We start from the raw sequence: 19,432 nt of genomic DNA, 5'->3' as shown, positions 1-19,432 counted from the left end.
GCCGAGCTCACTGCTCTGCAGAGCTAGGCTCTTAATATTTGCTGAAGGCACGAATGAATGAATAAATGGCGCGGCACGACCCACTGACTGGCTTTCTTCATTTTAAATGAAGTTTGGCGCCTGAGCCGCCCTATTTCCTTCGCTGACAATGCTGGTCCTTCTCTGCCGCATTCCTTCAGACATCAAAAGTTAGTGGATGTGTGGGGGCGACCCAAGCTCACTGAAGGGGTGGCTGTCCTGCAAGTCCACCCTCTCAGCAGCCCACGTTTTCCCAGTTGAGAGTCCTTACACCCAACCCCTTCCGCAGAGGGTCTGCGGGGCTCAGCGTTCCAGCACGCAGGGAGTTAAGGAGCCTCAGGATCCCACCGGGTTTGGGAGAAGGGGTGTGCAGATCCCTCCGCGAGCAGCCTCGGCCGGCGCTTCTTCCTGCGGGAACCCCCTGGGTGCCGGCGGCGGCCGCGGGGCCAGGCCGCGCCGACAGGGGGCGGGGCGAGCAGTGGGAGGAGGCGGCTGAGGCGGAAGGACACACGAGGCTGCTTTGCTGCACACCCCAGAAAGTTTCAGCCAAACTTTGGGCGGCAACCGAGGCGGCGGCGGCGGCCCAGGAGCGGCAGATCGGGGGTGCGGGGAGCTGAGGCATACGAGCCTGAACTTGGGGGGCACACCGCGCCAGGCCGAGAGCCGCAGAAGCAGAAGGAGAGAAGGCAGCGGGGGCTCCTCAGTGGGGACCCCCTCCCCATGTGGATTTGCGCGGGCAGCTGCGGCGGCGGAGGAGGCGACCGTGACGATGCCCGCCCTGTGCCCCTCGCTGCTGCGGGCGCTGCTGGCACTCTGGCTGTGCGGCGCGGGCTGCGCGCGCGGTGAGTCCCGAGCCGGGGGAGGGGGGTGGTCCCGGCGCGCCGCCCCCTCCCCGCCTCGGCCCGACCGGCCACTTGGGGCGACCATTCCCCCCTCTTCCGTCCATTTCTGGGAGAGGAGTTCGGGCTCGGCGGTGGCGCCCCGAGGAGGCCACTACTTTCCCTGCGCGCATCAGGAGCCTGCAGCGCATCAGGAGCCCCCTCGCGGGGCGCGCCCCCTCCCGCGCGCTCTCCGCTCTCGGGCGCGGGCAGCCAGGCAGCGAGTGGCCGGGAGCCTTTTCCTGCAGCACCCCGAGTTCGGCTTGGCGCTTTGGGCTCTGCTTTTACCGGGGGACGCGGGAGGGCTGCGGTGTGGACCGTAGCGAAGGAATGCCACATTCCAGCAGGGAGCGACCTGGGTCGGGGCCCCCCAGGCTCCTCGACTCGCACCTCTGCAGCCAGATCTCGCTCTGCCCCGGGGAGGCACAGGGGCCAGGCGGGTGGCTCAGTTTTGGATGGGTTCTTGGGTTTGCAGGGCTCCCGAATTGTGACACTCACTGTCGCTGGTGCCTACGACTGCGGTTCTTTGGGCTTTGAAAGTCTTGGAAAGGTGGGGGCAGACCGAAAGCAGTCGGAAAACTGGTGTGGCTGCATGTTGAGCCACATGATTGGAAAAAAAAAAAAAATCGGAACTGCTGTTATTCTTTCCGAGGCGCGGAGCTCAGAGCTCGGGGTCGGGCGCTGTCTCCCGCTCGCGGTCCAGACCCTGGAATGCGGTGTGACGGTCGCCGGCGCTAACCTGGCAGCGGCCTCGGAGGCTCTTTAGGCGAGGCTGGGGGTGGGGCAGGGGCGGGGTGAGGAAAAGTGGATACGTTAATTCAAAGTGCTTGCTTAGAAAGCCTCCCTATGGTTGGATATTTGCAGCAGTCCTTCTGAACTTGGTTGGGCCAAAGAAAGGAAATCTAATTAAGCCTTACCCATCACCCATCTCACCCCCCCCCACACAAATTCCAAATTTCTTGACACTGTTAGGGGAAAGAGTTTGGGCCTTGGAGGCCTGCTGTGTGCTGCTGGGTTCAAATCCAGCTTGAGAGAGAGAGAGAGAGAGAGAGACAGAGACAGAGACAGAAGAGAATAGGGAGAAGAGAGAGAATATGAATGAGAATGAGAATATGAGAGAAAATTGCCCAGCCGATAGAATGATTAAGAGAGTGTATAGTAAACTATTAAACCCATGGTAGTCTAAAGGTGTTCAGAGTAGAGCCTCGTTTTATTTCTGAATTCTGCTTCCAGTGGGATGGTGGCTTGTGCATATGTCAAACTGAAAAGAGTCCCTTCTTTTCCTAGTCTAACCTGAAGGGAGATTCTTATCTGTATGAGAGAAAACACAAACTACTAGTAGAGGAGTACTGTCTTGTTGGAAAAGGTCTAAGATTATGGGCTTCAGAAAATTATGCTCTTTGTTAATTTACAGCTGTCAACATGCCAATCACCCATGTTCAAAAGAGAACAGTTTTTTTTGTAATTTTTATTCACCATGCTGAACTTAGAAGATTCTTATAAGGTTCAAATTCCATAACACGGCTCAGTCCCTAAGAATTTCATATATATATATATATATATATATATATGTACCTATTTATTTATGTATTTATTTATTTCCTTTTGTTGACCTTGTTTTTTTATTGTAGTTATTATTGTTGTCATCGATGTCATTGTTGGATAGGACAGAGAAACATGGAGAGAGGAGGGGAAGAGAGAGAGGGAGGAGAGAAAGAAAGACACCTGCAGACCTGCTTCACCGCCTGTGAAGAGACTCCCCTGCAGGTGGGGAGCCAGGGACTCTAACCGGGATCCTTACACTAAGAATTTTAAAAGTGGACCAGGAAGGAGACTGTGATGATAAGCTCAAACTTGTTTTGGAAGCTTTTAGCAAAACATGGACAGTGATCCCCCCCTTTGTTTTCTTTGAAAGCTATAGATTTAGTCTCAAAAGCAATATAAACATTAGGTTAATCTGAAGGTTGCAATCGTTGCTCCACCATTCACCTGTTTTTATAACTTATTCTCTGTGCTCTGTCTCCTCACTTCTGAAATAGAACTGAAGAGATAGCCCACTTTAGAGAGCTGGAAAGAATACTAAATGATTGCACAGTGATTTGAAAAATGGTGCTAATGATAAAGCTGATATCATAAATAGAACTACTATGGCCAGCAGGACTTCTTTCATTCTAGGACTTTAGAGAATGAGAAAGGTATCTTTTTTTACACTTCTGAACTGACTAGGTATTGCCGTTATTAACTAGATTTAGACTGATTAATTGAGTGTTAATTAACCCGGAGGACCAGATATAGATATTTTGACTTTTAAAAAGTGGATGTTCTTCATAGGGTACCGTAATAGAAGAGATTAAAATTAAAACTCTTGTTCCTTGGTACCTACCTTAAGTCTTTCAGAGTTTTACCAGTAAAGATTTATTGACTCTACTTACTATTGTCATTGTGTTTTGCAAAGGTACTGATTATAACATACTCTTTTAAACATTTCAGTGTTCCTGTATTTGGCTTGTAGCCAATTGTTAATTTAAACATTACTGAGTCTGGAGCTGTCAACCCTCTGTCTGATTGTCTAAACAGCTATCCAGGACCACCCTTACTTCTTGTTTTCTTTTGCTTTGCAATGGGAAATGACTCCCTGGCTTGGCTGCCTACTAGATATGCTCAGCTGAATTCTTACTTTGTTTTAAAAGAAGTCACAAAGAGCAAATTTTTTTTTCCCTTTTAGGTTGAGATGAAATTTATCATAGAACTATTTTCCACTTCTCTGTCTTGTTCTTTCTAGACTGCTTTTTTCTACCTGGGGGAAGGGAGAATTATTTCTAGACTCTGTTTGTTTTTCTCCACCTCTCCTTGGTATTTCTCTGCAGCATTCCCACTTTGTTGTCTCTTTTGCAGAATTCTGATGGGGAGAAGGAGCAACAGGTCCAGAAATGGACTTAGAGTTGCTGACTTTGGCACCTTTAGAAAATGGTAAAATTCAGTGGGATATGCTTGGATGCTTCAGAGCAGCCTCACGATACATTATAAAAATGTAACACCGCAGAAATTATATTTTGCCCACAAAATTTGCATCGATCTAGTTCCCACTCTCCAGTGACATTTCTAGTGGTCTTCCTGTTACTCTGCCCACTGTGGTAGAACAAAGCTCCATTCTTGACTGTAGCATAATCAGATGGAGTGATTCTTAAACTCCAGCACTGAGTTCAAGATTCTTGAGCCCAAGGCTTTTGATATAGTAGGTATGAGAGTCTATAAATATACTTTTCAAAGTCTATGAATGTGTCTAATGCAGTAACCTAGGTGGAACTCACTAGTAGTTAACAATTCTGCTTTACAATGTGCACTTGAAGTCTTTCCTGAATCATTCATTTACCTTCCGTCCACCTCTTCCATCTCCTTTTTCTTTCTTCGCTTTTGCTACAAATGACTTGAAGCCAAAAAATTTTCTTCTGTTCCATTTCTTTCTCTTCCTTGGTCGACCATATTTATTTATACTGTTATGGAGAGACCACTGAACTAGGAGCTATAAGCCAAGAATACTCCTCCAGGTCCACTATGAATTAGTCTTGTCATCTCATCAGAGGGGCATAGTTTTGGTCTACTACTATATGATCATTACTTTGCCACAGTCACTAAACTAACTGTACAACTGACATAGGGGTCTACCTCGATTTTGTGTCTACTCTTTATATTATGCCATTTCCACCTCTTGCAGAAATGAGCTCATGTGCACAAAGGCATTTAAAACATCTTCAAATCAAATGCTTGTTGTTTAATGTGTATTTTTGTTTTAGGAAAATTGTATTTTCATTAATGTTTACTCATTAGTGCTCCCATCCCTGCTCATGTGCCAAACTCTCTTTCCATCTCTCCCTTCTACCAGATCACTCTAACAAATTTAGTGCTGGGGGGTTGAACTCAGGACCTCTTGTTCTTAAGTTCAGTACCCTCTCTAGCCAGTGCATCTCTCCTGGGATGTTAGTCATTCCCCTACCCCCCTTTTTTTCGCCTTCCGGGTTATTGCTGGGGCTCGAAGCCTGCACCACGAATCCACTGCTTCTGGAGGCTGTTTTTTCCCTTTTGTTGCCCTTTTTTATCGTTGTTGTGGTTATTATTGTTATTGATGTCATTGTTGGATAGGACAGAGAGAAATGGAGAGAAGGGAAGACAGAGAGGGGGAGAGAAAGACCTGCTTCATGGAGGGTGGAGTGGGGTGAGGGGTGGGGGGGTGGAACTGGGATCCTTACGCAGGTCCTTGCACTTTGCACCATATGCGCTTAACCTGCTGTTCCTGGCCCCCTCCCCCCTCTTTTAAAATCCTAGACTACTTTGTTGCCCAGGACAAATTTAGTAAAAATAGTATTTGTAAGGTTCATTGCTTACCTTACATTTGGGGAAAAACCAATTTTTCCCCTTCCCCAAATATTTTATTTAAATTTACTGTTTTGAATTTCTGTTAGTGTGACCCCCACCCCCTTTCTGATCACTTCTGCATTTCATAAAGGTCACTTTGACTTTGGAATTTAACCTCAAAGGCGGTGGCATCCACCCCCTGCCTCTCATTTGAGTTGCTTCTATGGCTTCCTGTATTACTTACAATGTTACTAGGCCAGCAGTTTCTGTTATTTTGTTCAGCATTGCTGCACTTGATTGCTATTTGTTAATATTTGGGGACTATTGAAATAATGATCTTACAATTAAAGTGAAATAAGTTAGTGTAGACATTCTTCTTCTTGTTATTATTATCTTGAACCAGACATAGCAGTCTTGTAACTAGCCTGAGAGGATATGCACATTTAAGAAAGTGTATTTACTCTTTCTCCCCCATTGAGCGAATGCTCTGAAAACCATTACTACTGACAAACTCTAAAGGTGAGCATTGACAATTACACTTTTGAGAGACCCATCTATTGACTTGTTAGAAAAGTCATGATTCATTTTTCTATGCAAACATGTGTCATGGCTTTTCTCCTAACCCAGTATTTTGTGAGCTTTCTCCACAACATGATTGACCCCATTGAGGGGCTGTATGACATGTTCCTTTTCCAGTGGACAGAACTTGCCTGGCATGTGTCCGTTGTACAGAGCAGGCTAAGGAGCAGGTTTTGGTCATGGTACCTGTGGTTCTTGCACTGTCTTGCAACCTTTGTGACCTGGAGAAGAGACTGATGGTGAGTCAGGGTGTGTCTTTGTGTTCCTTTCTCCTTTGAAGAGAATAGATCAGTTGAAAGCTGTCCCCACCTAGAGACTTTCATGCTATCACTTTGTATAATTAATGGGTAGCTGAAATCTTTCTCTGTGTTGACTTAAGGTGTTGGCAGGGATTTTTAAAAATAATATAACCCCCTTCCTTTTTTTGAACTGCTTAAAGTTTAGTCCCAAGGGCTGAATTCAGTCAGTTTACAAATTTAATACAATAAATGCTTAGACTAAGAAAATATATACTCAGATTATAGGCAGTTATAGAACTTGAAATATTCACTGTATTTTTCCCTGTGGCATATTGAACTAATAGTGATTTATAAGACTGTAGGTTAATAAGAGCACAGTTTCACTCTGCTCCCGCCACCCAGGCAAGGATTGTTCCCTCCTCTAACTCCCATACAGTGAGCCTGAAAGCCTCCCTCCCCCCTTTGTTTTTACTTAGGTGCAGTACACCAAACCCAGGCCAAGTTCTACTTTGTGTTTCTCCTTTCTGTTCTTATTTCTCAATTTCTGTCTAAGAGTGAGATCATTCCAAATTTATCCTTTCTTTCTGGCTTATCTCACTTAACATGATTCCTTCAAGCTCCATCCAAGATGAATTGAAAAAGGTGAATTCATTTTTCTTGATAACTAAGTAGTATTCCATTGTGTATATATACCACAACTTTACAGCCACTCATTTGTTGTTGGGCACCTAGGCTGCTTCCAAGTTTTGGCTATTACAAATTGTGCTGCTGTGAACAAAGGTAAAAACATATCTTTTTGGATGGGTGTGTTTGATTCCTTAAGATATAGCCCAAGGAGAGGGATTGCTGGGTCATAGGGTAGGTCTATCTCTAACCTTCTGAGAGTTCTCAAGATTACTTTTCATAGGGGTTGGATCAATTTACATTTCCACCAGCAATGCAGGTAGGTTCTTTTGCCCCCACAACCTCTCCATTATTTGTTGTTATTATCCTTTCTGATGTATGATATTCTCGCAGGGGTGAAGTAGAATCTCATTGTTGACTTTATTTGCATTTTTCTGACCATCAGTGACTTGGAACATTTTTCATGTCTGTTGGCCTTTTGTATCTCTTCTTTGGTGACTATTTTATTCATATCCTCTCCCCATTTTTTGATGGGATCATTTTTTGTTATTGTTGCTGAGTTTGGTGATCTCTTTGTATATTTGGTTATTAGTCTTTTGTCTGATGTATGGTATGTAAAGATCTTCTATCCTGTAGGGAGTCTTTTTGGGTGGTGGTTTCTTTTACTGTACAGAAACTTTTCAATTTGATGTAGTCCTATGGAGCTTTTTTTTTTTTTAATTTTGTCTTCCTTGCAATTGGATTTATATCATTGAAGATGCCTATGAAACTTAGATGGAAAAGAATTCTGTTAATATTTTCCTCTAAATATTTAATAGTTTCTGGTCTAACATCCAAATTCTTCATCCATTTGGATTTTACTTTTGTGTGTGTTGAAATGTGGTTCAGTTTCATTCTTCTGCATATTTCAGTCCAGCACTATTTGTGGAAGAGACTCTCTCCATTTAATAGTTTGTGCCCCTTTGTCAAAATTAGATGACCATAGGTGTGGGAGCTATTGGCAAGGCTCTTAAATTTCATCTAGTCCTTCTATTCACCTCATGTGGATTTGGATCCCCATACAGTAGTGATCAAGAGTCACACTACTAGGGCTGGGTGATGGTGTACTGGTAAAGTGAGAGTACATGTAGTCACTCTTGAGGACCTGGGTGCAAGACTCTGTTCCCCACATACACTGGGGGAAGCTTCACGAGTGGTGGAGTAGTGCTGCAGGCATCTCTCTTCCCCACCCTCTTTCTTACTCTATAGTTAAAAAAAGAGTAAATAAAGAGAGTGTCTGCCGCCTTCCCCTTCTCCAAGAAAACAATGAAGAGACACTTATAGGATCCGTTTGGGATGATTGCTTGGTTTAAGCATCTTACCCCTACCTGGATAGGCACTGGTGGGAGGGAAGTGTTTGTGGAGCATTGCTTCTCTAACCTCTCTGATGATGAGAACCCCAGGGGTCTTCTCCTGGAGATTCTGATTCAGTGGGTTTGGGGCACTGGCTGGGGAGGTTTTGGAACTATTGCGGCGTGAATCTAGAGTCAGGTTTGGTTTGTTCTTTGTTGGGGCTGCAGGTGGGTTGCTTTGACTGATCCCTGTGGTCACTTTCTACTCCTTGAAAGTACCTGCTGTATGCTGAACACCTAAGTCACTAGGGAGAATGAAGATGTTCTGGTATCCCTGCTCTTCCCTCTGCCCCTTACGACTTTTATCTTTTAAAATTATCTTTTGAAAATTGTCTGTAAGCTATCTAAAGTCTTAGGTCTGCATCTAGTCTCTTCTTCCTTCTTCCTCCTCCTCCACCTCCTCTTTCTCCTTCTCCTATCCCCCCCCCCCATAGGACTTGGGTAAAAGATTTCTTATTCCTCCATTAGAATGTTAGTTGAAATGCCAGAACACAGTGAATTGTGGAGCTCAGAGTCTTTTTGGTGTCCATTAAGGAATTCTCTCTTGCGCAGGTGGCGCAAAGCACAAGGACCGGCATAAGGATCCCGGTTCGAACCCCGGCTCCCCACTTGCAGGGGAGTCGCTTCACAGGCGGTGAAGCAGGTCTGCAGGTGTCTATCTTTCTCTCCTCCTCTCTGTCTTCCCCTTCTCTCTCCATTTCTCTCTGTCCTATCCAACAATGACAACAACAATAATAACTACAACAATAAAACAACAAGGGCAACAAAAGGGAATAAATAAATAAAATAAATATTTAAAAAAAGGGCAACAAAAGGGAATAAATATTTAAAAAAAAAAGGAATTCTCTCTTCTGTCCTTGTAAATAAATGATGCAGCTTTGTTAGCCTACAAACACGTCTGGTATCACGGATTTCCCTCACATGTGTCAAAAGATATTAAAGTTATTCATTTCAGGATGTCTTGCTTTTGGGATGTCTGGGCTGTGGCAGGCACTGACTAAGGAAGAATTGAGAAGTGAAGAAACTTCTGAGCAGATGGGGCAGTCTGTATTAAGGGACATTGAAGTACACGTATGCAAGACACTTGTGATTGCTGCCCTCAACAAGAAGAAAGGCTCTGAGAGGATATGCTCATGGCCTCTGCCTGGGAGAGACAGCAGTGCTCCTGAGTAGTGTTTGAAGGTTTGCAGAAGATCTTTTCTCTTCTTTCTTTCTTGAAGGAACTACTAGTTGTGCGGCAGAGAAGACATTATGAAGAGTAAGATAAAGAATATATGTGTGGGAGCCAGGTAATGGTGCATTAGTTGAGCACACACTTTTACCATGCACAAGGACCCTGGTTCAAGCCCCTGGCTCCCACTGTGTGTGTGTGGGGGTGAGGTGGAGGGTTAGGGTCACAAGCAGTGAAGCAGGGCTGCAGTTATCTTGATTTCTCTCTATCTTTCTGTCCCCTCTCAATTTCTAGTATATTTTTTAAAAAGTGTGTGTGGTATAAAAAAAGGTGTGTATGTGTATAGAATTGTAAAAACTACCTTGGAATGATAAAAGTGGATCAACTATTAATTTTGTTTATATACATAAAATGTACGTTTATCAAAAGGATGAATATGGGATGATCTCACTCAGAGACAGAAGTTCAAAAACGAGATCAGAAGGGAAAACACTAAGCAGAACTTGGACTGGGGTTGGTGTACTTCACCAAAGTAAAAGACACTGGGTTGGGGGGTTTAGGTCCTGGAATATGATGGCAGAGGAGGACCTCTGAATTGGAAAACTGAGAAATATTACACATGTACAAACTATTGTATTTTACTGCCAACTGTAAACCATTAATCCCCCAATAAAGAACTGAAAAAAAAAAAGAAGGTTTCTGTCTATATTCATGTAGGACCCTAGCTATTGGCTCTGAAATTTATCATCCTTGCAGGATGCTGTCCTAGTGGCATGTTGGAGGGTGGGGGTTGTGGTGCATTGCTGTCCCTAGTTTGTGTATTTCCCTAACTATCATGTGGTAGGAAGCACAGGGCACTTATTCTACTGTTGGAGATGTGTGGGAATCATTAATCAAGTAGAAGATAGGGGCCTGGCCCCCAGGAGCTGACATCATCTTGTAGGGAAGACAGATGAGCACACAAACAGGACTGTGAAATGCAGTCATTTAGTCACTTATCTGTACTCTCTGAAAGCAGTTTCATACAGTCAAGGTGACTCAGAACTGAATGGTCTGGGAACAGTGCCCCCCTCTTCACCCCCCTCATTCCCTCCACCCTGCAGCTTAACTTTGCTAGGCTTTTCTTCTGTTCTTTTTCTCTGCTGTAATCTAAAAGTATTAAAACTTGACTTTGGGCCTGAGTGGGGGCGGTGTTAGGGGAAGACAAAGACCCCTTTGTCCAGTGGGTGTAAATATAAATCTGGCACGTCTTATGGTGCCTATTATGTCTGTTAGTGGGTTTGTGGTAAGAGAGAGGGCCGAGTTTTCAGTTATGGATGCCAAAGCTGATTGGGATGAGTTAATTTGGAAGGACCTTCTCTGGAAGACCTAGTTCTCAGTGGTTGTAGCTGAAGGAGCTGCTCACAGCCAGCCAGTGATTGAGGTGACCCATGGACATACCTAGAGTTGCTGTCTCTGTGGCAGAGATTAATCACAGGAACATCTCCCTCACCCTCTTATGCTTGTCTTGGCAAAACCCTGTTTGACCAGCTCCTCAGTGTTGGGGCATTACAATGTATGACTGGGCAAGCTGCGTGGTAGGGGGTTGGGGGTGGAGGCAGGGAAAGACAGTCATTTTCCTGTCCCTTGTCACTCTTGGGCTGTAGCCTCTGGTATCTTGGTCTCTCTTCCCACCAGACTATAATTCCCTTTCCTCAGAAGCCTGCCTAGAATAGTTCTGGTCTTTGAGTCAGTTCCTTCTGCAGGAGGGTGGCAGCCAGGCAGTGACTGGTTTCTTTGAATTCTTTAGCCAGACACTATGCCAAGCAGGACTTACTGCCTCACAAGAACAGGTTGGAGCTGTGGGTGTTGCAGAACCTGTTTGTGGGTTAAGAGCAAGCTCTCCCACCCTCATGGATATGTTTATTCATTAGAAGAAAGCATGTGTGTATTTCATGAGGTAAGCAAGACATGATGATTATGTTTCGATTGGGATCAGATAATGACTCCTTAATATCTTTTTTCTTTCTCTGTCCCTTTCTCTTCTTTCTTTTCCTTCCTTCCTTCCTTCCTTCCTTCCTTCCTTCCTTCCTTCCTTCCTTCCCTCCCTCCCTCCCTCCCTCCCTCCCTCCCTCCTTCCTTCCTTCCTCTCTTTCTCTTTTCTTCCTTCCTTTCTACCTTCCTTCCTTCATTCTTCCCTTCCTACCTACCTACTTACCTTTCTTTCTTTCTTTTTTCCTTTTTCTTTAACAAGAAGCATCCCTTCACAATATGGTCTTACTTGTTGAGTACAGTGTTGTATAAGAAATGACGTAGTCTACTTTGTTCAGAGGCAGGTGCCTTTTTAAATCGTTGCTGTTGATTTCTTTATCTTTCTTTTGGTTCTCTATTGTTGTGTGAGATAATTGGGAAGACTTCAGATGCAAAGAGTACATAACCTATTTTAACTAGTACAGTTACATGGTAGGGAGAGGTTGATATGTTGGTGTACTTACTACACATTTAAGTAAGAAAACTTGAATGGCATATACTCATTAATGAATTCTGTTAAGTTTCTAAGCATGAATGGTCACACAATTAGATAGTGCTAATATGTAAATTCTCTGGGTGGTGGCTGTGGTAAACTGAAGAGAAATATCTAATTCTGTGCTTTCACATGCTTCTGTTTTGTTTGTTCCAAGTGTCAAGACTCACTGAAGTTCAAGAAAGTGTATGACTTAATAACTGCCTTTTACTATGCTCTTATTTGCTAGAATCATTGCTTTAGTTTTTAGATTCTCCCATCCCCCAAGTTACCATTGTTGGGGTTCAATATGATGACTGTATGATGACTCCACTACTCTCATTGGCCATTTTTTTTCTTTCCCTTTTCTTTGCTAGAGGATGAAAGGCAGAGAGAGGTGGGGGAGGGGGAGATGGAAGGAGAGACACCTGCAGTATTTCTCTACTATTAGAGAAGTATACTCCCTCCCCCAGCTCCCCATCTTTGTAGGTGTGGAATGGGGACTTGTTCATGTTAACCTGGGTTTTGTCTGTTCTACCAAGTATGCTACCATCCAGCCCCACTGCTAGAACTTTTAAAAGTATATATTAAGGCTATTTACATTAGCATTTTAAAATACTTTCTAATCTTTTTAAAAATTTTTTAAAATTGTTTATTTATTCATGAGAGAGAATAGGAGGAGAGAAAGAATCAGACATCACTCTGGTACATGTGCTGCCGGGGATTGAACTCAGGACCTCAAGGTTGAGAATTCAATGCTTTATCCACTGCGTCACCTCATGGACCACATACTTTCTAATCTTAATAAGGGCTTTTAGAGAAAAAACAAAACAAAACTATGTCATGTGAATCAAGTGAGCTTTTGGTATCATGTTACGATTTGAAGTCATAGTTCTCATGACAGACTTTTAAGTGATTTAAGGAAATTGGTTATAACTGAAACATATACACTATAGTATTTTAAGGCAGGTTTACACAGCAGCAGAGATGTTATTTATGTTTATGTATAATTAATAATTGATACTTTATTTTCTTTGGCACTTTACAAGCTTTTTGGGTGGTTATTTGAAAAAGTCATTACACGGTAGCCCATCGGGTTAAGTGCACGTAGCACAAATCTCAAGGACTGGTGTAAGGCCCGGGTTCGAGCCCCCAGCTCCCCACCTGCAGGGGAGTCGCTTCATAGGTGATGAAGCAGGTCTGCAGGTATCTATCTATTTCTCCCCCTGTCTTCCCCTCCTCTCTCTATTTCTCTCTGTCCTATCCAACAACAACAATAATTACAACAATAAAACAACAAGAGCAACAAAAAGGAATAAATAAATATTAAAAAAAAAAGAAAAAGCTATTACACATAAAAGTAGTTAAGGATGTTGGAGAGATCTAGAAATGTCTAAGTAATGTAGCCACAACTATATTCCTGCTAATTGGTGTACTTTTGGCTTTCTTCCCCCCCCCCCACCTAAGGATTTTGAAAAGCTGTTGATTCATAAAGTATATACAATTTTATTTTTCTGTCTTCTTTGGTGACTTTAAGAATTTTTTCATGAATTAAGTACTAGTGGCTAGATCACACTCTAATAAATTTATTACACTGTTGTCAGTTTGTATGGCTCTTTCTGTGACTTTGAATACACACTGCCAACTGCTTCCCATACTAGTTTGATGAAGTTACATGCCAAGTCTAAGATTGTCAGTGTTGTCAGTGTTCTGTAACCATTGTCAACACTAACTTTTACCTAAATTTTAAATTTAATTTGATACGTGGGAAATGCTGTCCATCTTAATGTTTCCCTGACTTTAATGATATTGAAGATTTTTTTCCCCCTATGGTGAAAGGGCACTCTTACATTCCCTTCTTTATTTTTATTAAATTGTGTCTTTTACCCATTAATTTTCATTATTTGAAAAAAAAATCATGTAAATATCAAGAGTATCAGTCTTTTGTCTCTTTCATGTGTTGAGAAACCATATAATATCAAACTGTTACCAGTATTGATATAAAAATTGTTCAGTTGGTAGCTTAATTTTTTATTCTTTGCTTTCTTCTTTTTTTATAAATCAAAAAGTTTATTTTCCCTTTTGTTGCCCTTGTTTTTTTAATTGTTGTAGTTATTATTGATGTCATTGTTGTTGGGTAGGACAGAGAGAAATGGAGAGAGAAGGGGAAGACAGAGAGGGGGAGAGAAAGATAGACACTTGCAGACCTGCTTCACCTCAGTGAAGCGACACCCATACAGGTGGGGAGATGGGGGCTTGAACTCTGGGATCCTTATGTGCTTTGCACCACATGTGCTTAACCTGCTATGCTACTGCCCAACTCCCTCTTTTTTTCTTCTATCCTTTGGTTTCTAATGAACATGGATAGTTTTCTTTTTTTTTTCATCTTTTATTTGTGATTAATAGTGTGTTACGGATTTTAAGATTACAGGTATAGTTCTACACTGCATCCACTACCAAAATTCTGTGTCCTCCCAAAGATAACATTGACCAATTTTCTTTTTTTCTTTTTTTGAATTCAATTTTCTATATTGTTAATTCTTTTTTTTTCCTTTGGTTACTTGGATTTTCACATGAATATACCATAAGCAATATGTGCCCAGGAATGCTGTTATTTTATTTATTTGTTCATTTTGATTACTAGGATCTCACACATGTATAGTTTCACTGTCCCCTGACCACTTCATTCAGATAGGGACACATACACACACATTCTCTCTCTCTCCTACACACACACACTCTCTCTCCCTCCCCTACATACACATACAAACACACACACACACACACACACACACACACACACACGACACATAAACTCATATTTTCTCCTACACACACACACACACACACACACACACACACACACACACACACACACACACACCCACCAGGCCACAAGTATGGCAGAACAGGTGCCTGGTGAACATACCTCTAGCCCCAAATTTACTTTAAAACGTCATAAAAAGCTACTGGAGTGAGTTGGGCGGTAGCGCAGCAGGTTAAACACAGTGGCGCAAAGCGCAAGGACCAGCGTAAGGATCCCGTTTCAAGCCCCCAGCTCCCCACCTGCAGGGGAGTCGCTACACAAGCGGTGAAGCAGGTCTGCAGGTGTCTGTCTTTCCCCGCCCCTGTCTTCCCCTCCTCTCTCCATTTCTCTCTGTCCTTTCCAACGACGACATCAATAACAACAACAACAACAACAACAAAATCAAGAACAACAAAAGGAAATAATAAAAAAAAGCTACTGGGGGAAAGTAGTGCATTCTGAAGCTAAATATGTGATTTTGTCATGTTTTCTGGGATATACAAGCTTTCTGAACTAGTGGGGCATATCCCTGAGAGGCAGAATGAATGCACTACCAAACCTGACATTTGGACCAAATGGAGGAACCTTTTTAGTGGTCTAACCAGTTTGTTTGGTCAGACTACAGGATGACTAAGAGTCCCTCCCCATTCCTCTCCCTAAATTGATGAGCTGTGGGCCAGCACTGCCTGAATCAACCTGTTGTTTTGTCCCCCACCCCCACCCCGCTTGCTTCTCTTTTTTCTTCCAGCCTCCCACTGCCCCAGCGCCTGTTGTGTGCACAGTGGGTAGGAGATCAATGTTGTTGCTAAAGAATGTTGCAATAACCAATAGTAAATTGCTTTTTCTCCAAACCTTGCATGTTCTGAAGGCACCCTACTGCTTTTGACATTAAGAGTTCCAGTTGAATTTTTCTATGAGGAAAGCCTGCAAGTCTTGAAGTGTTTGATTCAGAGTAATTTCAGGCAATATGAATGCTTCCTTAAGTATCACTGGAATTCACTGAGCTGGTTGTTTGCCAGCTGTTACCATATTTAGCATGAAGAGACCTGGAGAATGAAGACATTTCTGACCAACCAAAGAAGGAAACCTCTTGGAGAGATTTTGATTTTTTTTTTTTTCATTCCTATTAAAGACGTGGCTCAAACAATGCTAGGTCAAGGGAGAGTTCAGTTGTATTTACTGGTCATTGATTTTGTGTCCCTTTTCTATGGATTGAAATAGGAGCTTGTTAGGAATTCTTTGTCACTTGCAAGTCTAAAACTGTGCTTAGAAGGGGACTTGAAAATTCTTAAGACCAAGACCATGCACTGAGCAACTTAATCAGCAGGTGAATTTGCTGATCACAAACTCAGGTTGCTGGGTATTTAGACTCATTTTTCTCTTGCAAGACTTAATCGTTTTCTGCTTTGTCATGGCTTGAATTTATTTTGGCCCTGCCCTTTTCTCCCTGCTGCTTTTGGGATATCAGCTTATCCTTTGTGGTTGAAGTTTTCTCTGCTTCAGTTTCTACATTTTATTATATTGTATTTTTAATTTAAAAATTGTATTTATTGGGTAGAGACAGAAAGGAATTGAGAGGGAAGGGGGAGGTGGAGAGGGAAGGAAAGAGAGGAATCAAGTAGGAAGGAGGAGATAGGGAGAAAGACAGAGACACCTGTGATTTGTAATATGTGCACTCAACCAGGTAAGTCATTGCCTAGTTCCCAATATTTTATTTTTTAAACATTTGTTATTTAAGGAGAAAGTCACAGAGAGGGAGAGAAAAAGAGGGAAGGAAGGAGGGAAAGAGAGGGAGAGAGAGAGAGAGAGAGAGAGAGACAGACAGACTCCAATGCACTGTTCAGCTTTGGCTTATGGTGGTGCTGGGGATTGATCCTGGGACCTCAGAATCTCAGGCATGAAAATCTTTTTGCGTGGTCCGGGAGGTGGCACAGTGGATAAAGCACTGGACTCTCAAGTATGAGGTCCCAAGTTCAGTCCCCAGCAGCACATGTACCAGAGTGATGTCTGGTTCTTTCTCTCCTCCTCCTCTTTCTCATGAATAAATAAATAAAATTAAGAAAAAATCTTTTTGCATAACCATTATGCTGTCTCCCCAGCCCAGTTTCTTTATTTAAAAAAAATTTTATTTATTTATTTCCTTTTTGTTGCTCTTGTTGTTTTTATTGTTGTAGTTATTATTGTTGATGTCGTCATTGTTGGATAGGACAGAGAGAAATGGAGAGAGGAGGGGAAGACAGAGGGGGGAGAGAAAGACAGACACCTGCAGACCTGCTTCACCGCCTGTGAAGCGACTCCCTTGCAGGTGGGGAGCTGGGGGCTGGAACCAGGATTCTTATGCCAGTCCTTGTGCTTTGCACCTCGTGCACTTAACCCACTATGCTACCGCCCGACTCCCACCAGTTTCTTTATTTTAAAGACAGGGTATTTGGACAGATTTCATAGTACAATTAATATACAGCCTCTTTTCATAATATAAAACATTCCCAACATTTGCATGGCAATATAGAGTTTATAGAAGAGTCTGACTAATATACAATTGCCTTCTTTAATTTTTTCCCTACTTTTTCAGATAGAGGAGAGAGAGAGAAGAGAGAGAAGAGAGGCCAACACCACAGCACCCGAACTTTCCTCAACTGTTGTGGGGGCTGGGCTTGTATTTGAGTCATGTATGTAGCATGTACATAGCAAAGCAGCACATTATTAAAATGGGTTATTTTGCCTGCCCTACCTCCCTTACTTCTTATAAAACATTGGTGGAAACTGAGCCTTAGAGGGGTTGGTTGGGCTGTATACCGTTATTTAGCTCGCAATAGTAAATGACAGGTCTGGGGCTTAAACTTGTGGTTTGACTTTTTGAACCTCAGCCTTTACGAAAACACATGTTGAATTCTCACTAAATATCTGTGATTCTGCTAGGGGCTTTACATTTATTTCCTCACTTAGTTCACATGGTTGTCTTTTAGGGTGGGCAGCATTTACTTTTATTGCAATTAAGGAAATTGCAGCTTTGAATGTTACGAATGAATCTGTCTTTAGTGAAGGATGTAGTCAGGCCCCTACTCTGCCTCCTGGGTCTCTGCAGTCAACCATGGGGCTTTATGCACATTCATACAGTCACACTTGTCGGCAGCCCTGTCAGATGGGGAATGAGTAAATAGGAAAACTGAGACCTGTAACATGCTCAGGGTAATTGCTTGGTGGCAGAGTGAAACTGAGAGCTAACTCTGTCCCTGTAACCTTACTTACTTTGTCATATAGAAGATGCATGCTTTTCTTCTGATAAAAATTAGTTAATAAGACTGTTCTGTATAGGGAACAACTACTAGGCTAATATCTTCAGAATAAGTAAGAAATGAATGGGTATTAATTGATTGTGCATTGAGGACCCTTGTCTTCTCTTGGCTGATTTCTATCACTAGGACAAGCAAATTCAATTTGAGTTGAGAGCAAGGGAATTACCAAAAGGAGGAGTTTTTAAGTCCAAATGGGTCAGAGCTAGCTATAAGTTCTGTTGAAGCACTGTTATCAAGAGTAATGGCCCAACTTCTGAGGTTTCTGTTTGGGGGTATGTCTGTATTTCTGAAGATTTTTCTTTGGAAAGGAGATGTCAACTTATAGGGAGAGATGACAGGGATACTTAGAAGTATATCTTTAAACACATTAGCATTAGCCTGTGTCCTTTGGCAAGTTTCTGAGGTACTCTGTTCCTCACTTTCAGTATTTACAACATGAAGATAATAGTAGCTTATAATTATCAGGGTTGTTATGAAGAATAAATAAGCTAATAAGTGTCCACTGTTTGGCCCATAGTAAGAGTACATTAAATTGTAGTTACTGTTGTTGGTAGTATTTTTGTTGAAATATGGACCAGACTTTTATTAATGTTCCTCTTTTTGTTTTTGCTACCAGGGTTATTGCTGGGGCACAGTACCTGTACCTCCACCATTCCCCCACCCCCCTTTTTGATAGAGGGTGAGAGACAATGGGAGAGATAGAAAGAGACATTTGTAGGACTACTCCACTGCTTGTGAAGCTTATCCCCACCCCATCCCCAGATAGGTGGGATGGGCTATCTTTGTTAAATATTTTGAAGTAATAAAAGTATCCCTCTCTTTTTAATGACAGTCTCAGGAGCCCCTAGAGCTTTTGGAGTCTAAGGATGGGAACTACACCATCTAGTTCATTCTTTATAGATGAGGGAGGAACCCAAAGACCAAAGAAGTGAAATGACCCAGAGTTAGGTCAAGGTTAGGGCCAGAATCCAGCCTCTTGTTTTCTGGTCAAATAAGCTTTACCCTCATTACTCAAATGCTATATCCATGTGTGACCTTCTGTTTGCTGATGTCTGAAAAGGAAACGTTGAAGGAATGGGAAGCTTGGGGGAGGGAAGAGGTGGGGCCACATTGAAATGCCACTGATGTCACAGAATAAATGGTCTTGTGAACCACTGATTGTCCCTTTGGACTTTTTTGTAATAGTTGAGACCATTCAGTAGGGCTGGTGTCATTCGTGATTCAGAATTAGATTCACTGGAACTGGTGGATTTACTTTCTTAGAAAAAAAAAAAGATTTCATATTTTAACATTTGTTTCCCATGACAGCTTGCTTCTCGAGTTTTGGCAGTCTGGAGCAAATGGTTGTCAGGTTTCTTGTTTTGTTTGGTTTTGAAACAAAAACTCTAAATTTTATTTTGCAGATTGAGTAAACTGTCTTCTACCTACCACTCCCTTCTGCTCCCTCTGTAATTATTTCAGAGTTTGTTTTTTCAGTTGTGGGAGTGCTATGAAAGATCTGCTTTCCTAGTCTGAGATATTTATAATTATGTGTAAGTACACTGTTTACAGAAAATGTAAGCAGAATGGTGTATATGTTAACTCAAATACCCTTA

At 42.5% G+C, this 19,432-nt stretch overlaps 1 protein-coding gene across 2 annotated transcripts in view; it reads left to right on the top strand.

Annotated features, from left to right (window-relative positions):
* Window positions 1-222: 222 nt before the first annotated feature.
* Window positions 223-19,432, top strand: part of LOC103118464 (neurogenic locus notch homolog protein 2) — a 167,520-nt gene continuing 148,310 nt past the window's right edge. The window contains exon 1 of one of the 2 annotated variants that reach the window (XM_060201975.1): window positions 223-860. In XM_060201975.1, coding sequence (XP_060057958.1) covers window positions 788-860 — 73 coding nt within the window. In that variant the 5' untranslated portion in view covers window positions 223-787. The remainder of the gene's footprint in view (window positions 861-19,432) is intronic. The other variant, XM_007528683.3, reaches the window with a different exon arrangement.

The sequence above is a fragment of the Erinaceus europaeus genome, chromosome 11, assembly GCF_950295315.1.
Source record: "Erinaceus europaeus chromosome 11, mEriEur2.1, whole genome shotgun sequence".
Lineage (NCBI taxonomy): Eukaryota > Metazoa > Chordata > Mammalia > Eulipotyphla > Erinaceidae > Erinaceus > Erinaceus europaeus.
This window is presented reverse-complemented; position numbering and strand designations above follow the sequence as displayed.